Genomic DNA, 13,143 nt, shown 5'->3' on the forward strand with positions numbered 1-13,143 from the left:
CCTTTATCACAAGCATGTCTCAGAGGACTTTACAGAGAATGAGCCTAACTAGATCTAACTGACAAAAATCAGTAGTGAACAAAATGATATAGGACAAGCATAGAGAAAAGCACCAGACAGACAACAGCAGAAGACAAACACCCTGTTCTACAGCCTAACCTCCCGGGACCCCCAGCCTGAGACCCTCACTGCACACAGGGAAAAACTCCCAAGAAAAACCTTAGTAGGAAAAACTTGGAAGAAACCTTGGGCGGGCTGAGGCAAAGAGTGGTTCCTACTGAGCACGCTCAGTAGGAACCACTCACAGCCTTAAAGACTTTGAGGCATGTTCACAAAAAATGATGCAGGGTTCAGGGCCGTCCCGCTGTAAAACCGGCAGGTGTGTGAGACTTTTTGAGCCCTTTATGAAGGCTTTTAGCAAGTCCCCAATCCTGCAGACTTTGCTTGAGGGAATTACCCACAGTTCATAGCGTTTGTGACGTTAACATCGACGCATGTGGAAAATATCAGCAGGCAGTCGATCCCTGTGTTTATTATACCATGCCCTGATTATAATAATCATCACTAATGTACTTAAGATGCCTCATGAGCTCCATCTGAGCTGCGGTGTTTCTGCTGCTCCTCCAGCTGATGACCACAGCCAGCTGGATCCGGCTGTTCTGGCCATGCTGAAGAAACTGCAGGAGGGATACTACGGAGGAGCCAGGTAACTGTCATGTGAACAGTGTTGGCTCACTGCTCCAAATATGTATACGTTCTATTACTCGGTACTCATTCGAAAAGTATTATATTACTTCTCTTCTTCCTCCCTGCAGCAGTAATCAGTTCCTCCAGTCGTTGCTCCTCCTCTCTTCTTCTTCTTCTCCTTCTTCTTCTTCTGCTTCGTCTTCTTCTTATGCTTCTTCTTCTGCTGCTTCTGCTTCTTCTTCTTCTTCTGCTTCTTCTTCTTCTGCTTCTTCTTCTTCTTCTTCTTCTGAACGATCAGTAAACCAAACAGTGTCGATGTCCGATGTTCCTGTCGTCCTTTTACTGGAGAAAATCAAAGTAGAGGGAAAAGTCCCACCAGGGAAAGAAGCTTTTTAACATTGGGATACACTGTAGTTTTTAATTCAGCTTCAATGTGATATTCTAAGGGAGCAGCTGATCTGGTCCGGCTGACAGACGGATTAGATCAGACTGAACACTGAGTTTGGAAACAGCAGGAAGGAAAGTGTGTGAAAGTGTTTGAAAGGCAGTTTATCGTTTTGTTTCTTCCAGAGTTCAGACAGGAAAACTGTCAGAGTTCCTCACCACTGCCTGCTGCGCTCACCTCACCTTCATGGACTGTGGTGAGTGTCTGTTCTGTTCTGTTCTATTCTGTTCTGTTCTGTTCTGTTCTGTTCTATTCTGTTCTGTTCTGTTCTGTTCTGTTCTGTTCTGTTCTATTCTATTCTGTTCTGTTCTGTTCTGTTCTGTTCTATTCTATTCTATTCTGTTTTATTCTATTCTATTCTATTCTGTTTTATTCTATTCTATTCTATTCTATTCTGTTTTATTCTATTCTATTCTATTCTGTTTTATTCTATTCTATTCTATTCTATAACGCACTTTTATAGACTTGCTTTTTTGTAATGTTTCTGAATTTGCCCATTCTTTAATCTTGTGCTGTTTATTTTATTTTTAATCACCTTTCTTTTAAATGTGTTTCTCCTATATTACATAATAATATTCCGTGCTTTTCTGCCTTTTTGAAGAAGTTTGTAATCTGCTTTTCAATGAGTATAAAGTTTTTATTATTAATTGTTATTGTTATTGTATTGTATTGTGTTGTGTTGTACTGTATTGTGTTGTGTTGTGTTGTACTGTATTGTATTGTGTTGTATTGTGTTGTGTTGTGTTGTGTTGTGTTGTATTGTGTTGTGTTGTATTGTGTTGTATTGTGTTGTGTTGTGTTGTGTTGTGTTGTGTTGTATTGTGTTGTATTGTGTTGTGTTGTGTTGTACTGTATTGTATTGTGTTGTGTTGTGTTGTGTTGTGTTGTGTTGTATTGTGTTGTATTGTGTTGTATTGTGTTGTGTTGTGTTGTGTTGTGTTGTATTGTGTTGTGTTGTGTTGTGTTGTATTGTGTTGTATTGTGTTGTATTGTGTTGTGTTGTATTGTGTTGTGTTGTGTTGTGTTGTGTTGTGTTATACTGTCCAGAGGTGGACGACCTGGCTCAGTACCTGGACCAGCTGCTGTCGGTGCCGCAGCAGAGCGGACGGATCAGCGCTACCAAAGGCGGACTGAACCGATTCAGAGCGGCGGCTAACAAAACCCGACAGATGGTTTCGCTGGTCCACAAGGCCCGCGAGCTCAACATCCACAGTCAGTCCAAACCGCTAGCCGCTAACTGGAACTACTAGCTGCCAACTGGAACTACTAGCCACTAACTTGAACTACTAGCCACTAACTGGAACTACTAGCCACTAACTGGAACTACTAGCCACTAACTGGAACCACTAGCCGCTAACTGGAACTACTAGCCACTAACTGGAACTACTAGCCACTAACTGGAACTACTAGCCGCTAACTGGAACTACTAGCCACTAACTGGAACTACTAGCCATTAACTGTAGCTAGTAGCCGCTAACTGGAACCACTAGCCACTAACTGGAACTACTAGCGACTAACTGGAACTACTAGCCGCTAACTGGAACTACTAGCCACTAAAAGGAACCACAAGACACTGAATGTAACTACTAGCCACTAACTATAATCACTAGCCACTAACTGGAAAAGAAAGTTACGAACTGGAACCACTCGTCATTAACGGGACACACTAGTCATGAACTGGAACGCTAACGCTAATTGCTAGCTGCTAGCTGCTATCTGGACCCACTAGTCACTAATTAACAAATAGTCGCTCACTGTATTGGCCACTAATTATTAGTATATTTGGTGTATTTAGTGTGTATGTGTCTCCTGTCCAGACGTCCACATGTACCTGCCCACCAAGCTGTTCCGCTCCCCCCAACCCAGTTTACACCTGGTGGACGCTGCAGACCAGGTAACCCCCCCCATCCTAACCACCAACCCCCCCACCCCATGCCTTCTAACTGTATACTATCAAACTACATCACTCCTTTATAGCTGGTTGATGGTTGATGGTTGTTGGTTGATGGTTGATGGTTGTTGGTTGATGGTTGATGGTTGATGGTTGTTGGTTGTTGGTTGATGGTTGATGGTTGATGGTTGTTGGTTGATGGTTGATGGTTGTTGGTTGTTGGTTGATGGTTGATGGTTGATGGTTGATGGTTGTTGGTTGATGGTTGATGGTTGATGGTTGATGGTTGTTGGTTGTTGGTTGATGGTTGATGGTTGATGGTTGTTGGTTGTTGGTTGATGGTTGATGGTTGATGGTTGTTGGTTGATGGTTGATGGTTGTTGGTTGTTGGTTGATGGTTGATGGTTGATGGTTGTTGGTTGATGGTTGATGGTTGATGGTTGATGGTTGTTGGTTGTTGGTTGATGGTTGATGGTTGTTGGTTGTTGGTTGATGGTTGATGGTTGATGGTTGTTGGTTGTTGGTTGATGGTTGTTGGTTGATGGTTGATGGTTGTTGGTTGATGGTTGATGGTTGATGGTTGTTGGTTGTTGGTTGATGGTTGATGGTTGATGGTTGATGGTTGTTGGTTGATGGTTGATGGTTGTTGGTTGATGGTTGTTGGTTGATGGTTGATGGTTGCTGGTTGATGGTTGTTGGTTGTTGGTTGATGGTTGATGGTTGTTGGTTGATGGTTGATGGTTGTTGGTTGATGGTTGATGGTTGTTGGTTGTTGGTTGATGGTTGATGGTTGATGGTTGTTGGTTGATGGTTGATGGTTGATGGTTGTTGGTTGATGGTTGTTGGTTGATGGTTGATGGTTGATGGTTGCTGGTTGATGGTTGATGGTTGATGGTTGTTGGTTGATGGTTGTTGGTTGATGGTTGATGGTTGATGGTTGCTGGTTGATGGTTGCTGGTGTTGGGTGTCTCTGGCAGGCTGCTGGTATCCCAGAAGCCCCGGTGCTCTTACCCAGAGATGTGAACGGGGGGATCGACTACCAGGCTCTGGTGGATCTGCTGCAGAAGACCAGGAGCCTGCAGGACCAGGCCGACATCCTCTACATCCTCTACAAGGACAAGTGAGGCAACACACACACACACACACACACACACACACACACTTGTGACGCTCAGCAGACACATGTGATGCACTCAACAATCACATGCAGACATGCTTGTATTCTAAGTCATGTGTTTGTCCAAACAGCCTGAAGCTGTTGCTATTAGTTTCCAAGTTTCAGCTTTATTTGTCCCTCAGTTGGTTTGGCAACAAATATTGAAAAATGTATTTCTGTATTTTCTGATGCATCTTTTTTACAATCAAACCCAGGAGGAAGTCCTGACAGCTACTGCAGCAAAAAGTAGCTGGTCATGAAGATTTTAATATAATGCCTTCCTCTTTAGGAATATTAAAAAAAGAATAATAATGTTCTCCTTCATTGCTCGCTGTATGGAGATAGTCTTTTCTGTTATTTATAAAGAACTCATCATAACAATAACAGAGTTCATTTATAAGATAAAGGAAGTGTGAGCAGATTGTGTGTGTGTGTGTGTGTGTGTGTCAGGGGTCTGGACTGGGACACCAGGCTGCGGGGGGGCGGCTGGCCAGTGCGGCAGCTGCTGGCTGAGCTGTACGACCGGGCCGGTCAGCTCCGACACTGGGGACTGGTCAGGATGATCTCCGGCATGCTGAGGAGGAAGGTGGAGGAGCTGGACGAGGTGAGGGGGGGTGTTAACTGTTATTAACTGTTAATAACAGTTAATATCTGTTAATATCTGTTATTAACAGATGTATGTTCTGTATTATGTACTGTATCTTAATAGATATTTATTGTTTATTACTGTGTCCGTTCTGTGGGTTATTAATAGATATGAATTGTTTTTTGATGTGTCTGTACTGTTATTAATGGATATTACCTGTTTATTATTATCTGTACTGTATGTTATTAACAGATATTAACTGTTTATTACTGTCTGTACTGCATGTTATTAACAGATATTAACTGTTTATTACTGTCTGTACTGCATGTTATTAACAGATATTAACTGTTTATTACTATCTGTACTGTATGTTATTAACAGATATTAACTGTTTATTACTGTCTGTACTGCATGTTATTAATAGATATTAACTGTTTATTACTGTCTGTATTGCATGTTATTAATAGATATGAACTGTTTATTACTGTCTGTATTGCATGTTATTAATAGATATGAACTGTTTATTACTGTCTGTACTGTATGTTATTAATAGATATTAACTGTTTATTACTGTCTGTACTGCATGTTATTAATAGATATTAACTGTTTATTACTGTCCATACTGTATGTTATTAATAGATATTAACTGTTTATTACTGTCCGTACTGCATGTTATTAATAGATATAAACTGTTTATTACTGTCCGTATTGCATGTTATTAATAGATATTAACTGTTTATTACTGTCCATACTGTATGTTATTAATAGATATTAACTGTTTATTACTGTCTGTACTGTATGTTATTAACAGGCGTGCTCAGACCTGCTGACTCATCAGAAACACCTGACGGTCGGTCTGCCTCCTGAACCACGAGAGAAAACCATCTCAGCGTGAGTCAGAGAGCGAACTCTGGTTTATTTAGACTTAATTAATGCTGTGTGTGGTAACATACTAACATTTATATTCTCATAATTTATGTCACTCCTATCCAGAGAGACTCCCAATGAGGTCAACAGTAGAATCAACTTCAATTCCTAGATCACCAACATTACAAGCAACCAATAGTATGGAGGTCAAAGGTCAGAGGTCACAGCACCCAGACAATAGATACAAGAAATACTTCTGTGAGCCGCGAATGAGTGATAGAGAAATGGTAGTGAAGGAAATAAGAGCCAGAGATTTTTCTGTTAAACAGCCTCCATGTCTCATAACCTCACCCAGCAGAAAGACTGATTCCACTAACAGCTCTCCAAGAAGCAAAATGAAGACTTTTATCTTAAATGTAAATTCTGATATTTTTGGTTCTTCTATGAGTGGCATAGTTTCACAAGATAAACAAGATGTTCATCAGCAAAGCGTCGCAGCTTTTCAACAGAAGTGCTGAATGTGTTTCCAGCCCGATGCCGCCAGACCAGCTGGCCCAGCTCATCGACTCCGCCAGCGAGAACAACCTGACCATCGCCGTCCTCACCCAGGTACACTGACCTGACGCCCAGGTACACTGACCTGACAACCAGGTACACTGACCTGACGCCCAGGTACACTGACATAACGCCCAGGTACACTGACCTGACACCCAGGTACACTGACCTGACACTCAGGTACACTGACATAACACCCAGGTACACTGACCTGACACCCAGGTACACTGACCTGACACCCAGGTACACTGACATAACACCCAGGTACACTGACATGACACTCAGGTACACTGACCTGACACCCAGGTACACTGACCTGACACCCAGGTACACTGACATGACACCCAGGTACACTGACCTGGCACCCAGGTACACTGATATAACACCCAGGTACACTGACATGACACCCAGGTACACTGACATAACACCCAGGTGCACTGACCTGACACCCAGGTACACTGACATGACACCCAGGTACACTGACAGAACACCCAGGTACACTGACATAACACCCAGGTACACTGACATAACACCCAGGTACACTGACATAACACCCAGGTACACTGACCTGACACCCAGGTACACTGACAGAACACCCAGGTACACTGACAGAACACCCAGGTACACTGACATAACTCCCAGGTACACTGACCTGACACCCAGGTACACTGACCTGACACCCAGGTACACTGACATAACACCCAGGTACACTGACATAACTCACATCCTCCCAGAGGTACACATGTAGTGATGACGATTCACAAATCAATCCTTCATTTGAATGATAATTCAAAGTGAACGAGTTGAATTGATTCAGAAACTGAACTGATTGTTTGGTTGGACTGCGGTTGCGAACCAACGCGCTCATTCATTGGCTCTCGCTAAAGAAAATAGATCAAAGAGGAAAATACTGAATCTGATGTTTGTTGTCTGGCTGCCTTGGCGATGATGTCACCTGGCTGGCTACTCTCCAAAAAATGGGTTTAATCAAGTACAGTCGTAACAAACTGACAAATTCCTCCTTCATTGATTCATTGTCGTTGTTATGTGACACCCAAACAGCATGCAGCTTCATGGTGCAAGCACCTTTACCAAATCTATCATTATTTGAGACTGGACTTGATCAAGCCTGACATTACTTGGAACAGAAGAAAGAGTCAAGTTAGCTGAATGAATCTGTCTTTCCATCACTAATACTCATCTGAGAACTTCCTGGACGGCTGCCACCGCTGAACTGTTGCATCCTGCAGTACAAGTTTGTGACCTTGTTTGTACTCGGGGCATTTTAGGAAAAGACACTGGAAAATCAGACATTGTTTATTTGTTTATGATGCAGAGCGTATAAAATGTAAGGAGACAGAGTAGTGTATTGTGTCATTTGATTATATAAAGATGTACTTCTTGGTCTCAGTGGGTAGCGGCTCTGTACTGGATGTGGATTTTAGCAAGACTTCCACTTTTACCTTTATTGCCATTTTGAATATTATTGAAATACTGTTTTGATTTGTGACCAATCTGATGATAATCTGTGTGTGTGTGTGTGTGTGTGTGTGCAGGAGATCATGGTCTTCTTAGCCATGGTAATCCGCAGTCAGCCGTCTCTGTTTGGTGAGATGTTTCGTCTGAGGATCGGACTCATCCTGCAGGTCATGACCACCGAACTGGCCCAGTCCCTCCACTGCTCCGGTATACTGGGAGGACTGGGAGAAAAGGGGGGATGGGTGTTGGGGATACAGGGAATAAGATCTATCTATCTATCTATCTATCTATCTATCTATCTATCTGTCTATCTATCTGTCTATCTATCTGTCTGTCTGTCTGTCTGTCTGTCTGTCTGTCTGTCAGGTGAGGAGGCGACAGAGTCTTTGATGAACATGAGTCCGTCGGAGTTGAAGAGTTTCCTCCATCACATCCTCAGTGGGAAGGAGTTCGGTGTTCAGAAGAGCAGTGAGTGACACCAGAAACCGTCCCGTAACCCAGCGGTCACAGGTTCAATCCCCATGACGGCCAGTGTGTCCTGTTCAAGTGTCCATGAGCAAGACACTAAAACCCTATCTGCTCACTCACTGTACAGTAAACATAAGATAATATTATAGAGGGCTTTCAGGTGATTTAACTCCCCTCTGGTGGCCATCTTGGAGGTCCTCCAGCTAACCATCACTGTCTTGTTAACACAGCTGATTAGCACACAGTTCTACATGTTCCTCCATCATGGAGACTCAGCTGGCTGATTGTTGATTTGTGAGGCAACACCAAAGCCTGTATTATAGAATAGGTTGGAATAATATAAATGTTATTGTTGGGTGAAAACTGCATCTCCAAGATGTCAGCTTTTCAGGAATCAAGAAAATCAGCAGTTTTTAGCTTGACCATCGTGTATTTTAGCGTTTCTGTAATAAGTTTAGAATGTTTTTGTTGGTATTTTGACATTTGTTGGTTTTTGGTTTCAGTTCGGACGACCGGAGGAACGTCAGACTTCGTCCAGGATGCTGGAAACCCGAAGGACAAGACAGGAGACGGACGACACCGCAGCAACATCCGACTGGTGATATAATACTACATAAATACTACTACTGTCAAATATATACTATCGCTAGCATACAACTACTACTACTGAAAAAGTGTACTTCTCCTGTAAATACAAACTAAACTCTTCTGTTCAGTTCTGTTCTTTCTGTTTCCTCTGTTTTATTTAGATTTCTCTCTAACTTTTCTCTCTCTCTCTTTGTGTTTATTGCCAAAGTGCTACAACTTGCTTTCATTTTCTGTAATTACATTTTTTAAATAGTTTGTTTTTGTCCTTCTGTCCTCCAGTCGCTGTCTGTCCACTCCCTGGACATCAACAACATCCAATCAGGGGTGAGTAAGATCAACTCAGGGTCATCATGGGGTCAACATGAGGTCAACTCAGACTCCTCACATCTGAAAACCTAATTACCGTATTTCCTCTAATATTGGCCCGGGCCTTTATTTACCTCAACTGCAGAGGGTACCAGGCCTTTATTGGAAGCAGGCTTATATTAGAGACAGGCCTTTATTTCTAATTCCCTCTGTTTGATAAGTATATTTGCTCATAATTTAGTACAAAGTTTGATTTTCTGATCTGCTTCTGTTGGGGTACGTTAGGTAGCCGTTTTTTTGTTACTGCAATGCATTACGATAATTACGGTAATCGACGACGGCACGCTCCAGAGACTTCCACCGGCCAAGCCGTCTTGTGGTGCTTGTACGTTACTACAAACTACAGTTACAAACAGGCACCAGGAGTTTACCAGTATCCACCATTGTTTGCATGTAAGCTGAAGCTAACTGAAGCTAACTGAAGCTAAAGTAGAATCTATACAATTATATCATATCGCCTACTAGCTGTGGTATGTGACGTTGGTGGAATAGATAATTTAACTGATAAATGTGGAATAGGTAAGCCGATAGGTAACCCCCACCCCACTCTTTGCCTTTAATTTACATACATCTATGTCTTCCGTTGCCCTATAAACGTTAACGTTAGGTAACATTATCAGCCGTGGTACCTAAGTGACGTTAGTGCTTGTTCTTCGTGAGTTTGGTCATTTATGTGTTGAGTGAATTTCATGACTCTTGGGCTCTTGAGACATTTTGAAACCCCATCACTGGCTGTCAGAAATACATTGAATTTAGAGAGAAATCTGGGAAAGCTTTCAGTTTCTGTACAGACGTTATACCAAGGCAGCACTGTTCATCTGACAATGATATTTGATGGTTAAAGTTGAGGCACAGAGCAACTCAATGCAACGTGTGAATACACTGAGCAGCATGATGATGGATCAGCCAGGTGGAATGTAATCCATACAGTATCCGCCCACACAGAAACATCATGGCCGCCTCCTACTGCAGAGTGCAGGCTGCCATGTTAGATTTTGTTTCCTCCTCCCCTCCTTCCTGTCTGCTTCTCCATGAGAGCCAATCAGAGAGACAGGAGCAGAACACAGGAACAAGGTGAGGAACGGCCTGACAGCACACCCTGATCCTGCTGAGGTCACTGTTACCACCAGGTGGAGATGAGGTCACAGATACACAGAGGTTATTAAGAGGTTAATTAGTCCAGGCTAATTAGTCCAGGTCTCTTTTCTTTCTTCATTCCTGAAAACTTTCAACAGATATGTGTTTTATGTCCAACAGTAGCAATGTGAATACATTCTGTTTCAGGGTGGAATATCCTTTTAATAAAACCATTCATTAGATTTATCAGTAAACTTAAATGTGTGTGTGTGTGTGTGTGTGTGTGTGTGTGTGTGTGTGTGTGTATGTGTGTGTGTGCAGCGTTACAGACTGCCCTCCATAGAGTCGTTCCACGACGGCGTGCCGGGCGTCTGGTCGCTGAAGGAGCGGCAGGGCCAGTGGCTCCGCCGCCGCCGGCTGGACGGAGCGCTGAACCGCGTTCCTGTCGGCTTCTACCAGAAGGTCTGGAAGATCCTGCAGAAGGTCAGACCAGCAACCAGCAACCAGCAACACCAAACACCAGCAACCAGCAACACCGGTTCACACTGATCCTCTCTGTTCTATCAACTCTGTCAAGTTGGTAGTAATAATTATAATATTAATAACGATTATAATAATAATAATCCTGTGTCTCAGTGCCATGGTCTGTCCATCGAGGGAAGTGTCCTTCCATCTTCCACCACCAGAGAGGTAAAGTCTGAACTGACCAGACTGACTTCAGATCTGCTTCACATCAGACTCACAATCCATCTGAAGATTCTTTAATACAATCTATCTATCTATATATATATATATATGTATATAATCCAGATGACGCCTAAGGAGATCAAGTTTGCGGTCGTCGTGGAGACGGTGCTGAACCGGGTTCCCCAGCCGGAGTACCGGCAGCTGCTGGTGGAAGCCATCTTGGTTCTGACGCTGCTGGCGGAGGCGGAGCTGGACGAGATGGCCACCGTCATCAGCGTGGACCAGATCGTCCGGCAGGCCAGCCGCTTGTTCTACCAGGACCAGGTCACACACACACACACACACACACACACACACACACACACACACGCACACACACACACACACACACACACACACTCACAAACACACACACACACACACACACACACACACACACACTAACCCTAAAACTAATCCCTAAACTAGAAGTGAGAATTCTCTCTCCTCTCTCCTCTCATCCTCTCCTCTCCTCTCCTCTCCACTCCTCTCCTCCTCTCCTCTCCTCTCCTCTCCACTCCTCTCCTTTCCTCCTCTCCTCTCCTCCTCTCCTCTCCTCTCCTCCTCTCCTCTCCTCTCCTCTCCACTCCTCTCCTTTCCTCCTCTCCTCACCTCTCTCCTCTCCTCTCCTCCTCTCCTCCTCTCCTCTCCTCCTCTCCTCTCCTCTCCTCTCCTCTCTCCTACTCTCCTCCTCTCCTCTCCTCTCCTCCACTCCTCTCCTTTCCTCCTCTCCTCACCTCTCTCCTCTCCTCTCCTCCTCTCCTCCTCTCCTCTCCTCTCTCCTCCTCCTCTCCTCCTCTCCTCTCCTCTCCTCTCCTCTCTCCTACTCTCCTCCTCCTCTCTCATCCTCTCCTCTCCTCCTCCTCTCTCATCCTCACCTCTCTTCTCTCCTCCTCTCCTCTCCTCTCCTCTCTCCTCCTCTCCTCCTCTCCTCTCCTCTCCTCTCCTCTCCTCTCTCCTCCTCTCCTCCTCTCCTCTCCTCTCCTCTCCTCTCCTCTCCTCCTCTCTTCTCCTCCTCCTCTCCTCTCTCCTCCTCCTCTCTCCTCCTCTCCTCCTCCTCTCCTCTAACAGAAGGAGTTAGGAGCGGAGGAGTTTCTCCTGCAGGAGGATCAGTCTACAGGAGTCTGTCGTCTGTTGTATGACAGCGCCCCCAGTGGTCGTTTTGGATCGATGACTTATCTGTCCAGAGCCGTCGCTTCCTACGTCCAGGACTACCTGCCCGCCGGCGCCTGCAACCTCCAATGAGCTGCCAGCAGAGTCTGCAACATCCAATCAGCTGCTAGCAGAGTCCTCATCACCCAATCAGCTGCTAACAGAGTCCTCATCACCCAATCAGCTGCCAACAGAGTCCTCATCACCCAATCAGCTGCCAGCAGAGTCCTCATCACCCAATCAGCTGCCAGCAGAGTCCTCATCACCCAATCAGCTGCTAGCAGAGTCCTCATCACCCAATCAGCTGCTAGCAGAGTCCTCATCACCCAATCAGCTGCCAACAGAGTCCTCATCACCCAATCAGCTGCTAACAGAGTCCTCATCACCCAATCAGCTGCCAGCAGAGTCCTCATCACCCAATCAGCTGCCAGCAGAGTCCTCATCACCCAATCAGCTGCTAGTAGAGTCCTCATCACCCAATCAGCTGCTAGCAGAGTCTGCAACAACCAATCAGCAGTTTTGACTCCAAACAACAACCAGAGACTATTTATTAAATTGGCAAAAACTCAAAAAAGTCCTCCTTGATATTTTGACAGACTGGATGGACAGCAGACAGCAGAGGAGCTGAAGGATCCTGACTCCTTCTCCACCTGGAGATCCTGCTGACTTCCTCGTTTGGTCTTCGATGTTAACGAAGTTGGCATGACAACCAGGACTTGTGACTGACACGGACGGAAGGATAACGAGACTAAAAAGTCCAAAACATGAAACTACCATGAGATGAACTGACTGAAACTGAGACAAACAAAATCAAACTAATCTAGAATCTAGAAATGAAGAGTTGGAAATCCATCATTCAATATCTATAAAATCCAGACAGTCCAGTCTGTAAAAGTTTCTCATTTAGTCAAACAAGGACTTAAAGACGATCGGTCTCCTCTCTTTCCCTCCAGCAGTATTGTTAGTTCTGGTGTTTCTCCACATTAAGACTACATTTCCCATCAGCCCCGTTGCCTCCTGCCCCCCCTCCCCCTCCCTGAAGAGGATCAACATGTTGGAAGTGATTTCTCCATCTTCCTTTCCCTCCTTCCACCATCTGC

At 44.4% G+C, this 13,143-nt stretch overlaps 1 protein-coding gene across 1 annotated transcript in view; it reads left to right on the forward strand.

Annotated features, from left to right (window-relative positions):
• The window catches only part of LOC139915688 (phosphorylase b kinase regulatory subunit alpha, skeletal muscle isoform-like), a gene marked incomplete at its 5' end in the record, with an annotated part of 17,057 nt that extends 4,921 nt beyond the window's left edge, over positions 1-12,136 (forward strand). Inside the window, 16 exons of the mRNA XM_078282513.1 lie at positions 628-706; positions 1,258-1,328; positions 2,180-2,344; positions 2,950-3,026; positions 4,001-4,143; positions 4,630-4,783; positions 5,577-5,656; positions 6,163-6,241; positions 7,744-7,873; positions 8,033-8,134; positions 8,638-8,732; positions 9,002-9,046; positions 10,487-10,648; positions 10,802-10,855; positions 10,976-11,176; positions 11,963-12,136. Coding sequence (XP_078138639.1) covers positions 628-706; positions 1,258-1,328; positions 2,180-2,344; positions 2,950-3,026; positions 4,001-4,143; positions 4,630-4,783; positions 5,577-5,656; positions 6,163-6,241; positions 7,744-7,873; positions 8,033-8,134; positions 8,638-8,732; positions 9,002-9,046; positions 10,487-10,648; positions 10,802-10,855; positions 10,976-11,176; positions 11,963-12,136 — 1,811 coding nt within the window. The remainder of the gene's footprint in view (positions 1-627; positions 707-1,257; positions 1,329-2,179; positions 2,345-2,949; positions 3,027-4,000; positions 4,144-4,629; positions 4,784-5,576; positions 5,657-6,162; positions 6,242-7,743; positions 7,874-8,032; positions 8,135-8,637; positions 8,733-9,001; positions 9,047-10,486; positions 10,649-10,801; positions 10,856-10,975; positions 11,177-11,962) is intronic.
• Positions 12,137-13,143: the final 1,007 nt, after the last annotated feature.

This window comes from Centroberyx gerrardi, unplaced genomic scaffold (assembly GCF_048128805.1).
Source record: "Centroberyx gerrardi isolate f3 unplaced genomic scaffold, fCenGer3.hap1.cur.20231027 Scaffold_200, whole genome shotgun sequence".
NCBI lineage: Eukaryota > Metazoa > Chordata > Actinopteri > Beryciformes > Berycidae > Centroberyx > Centroberyx gerrardi.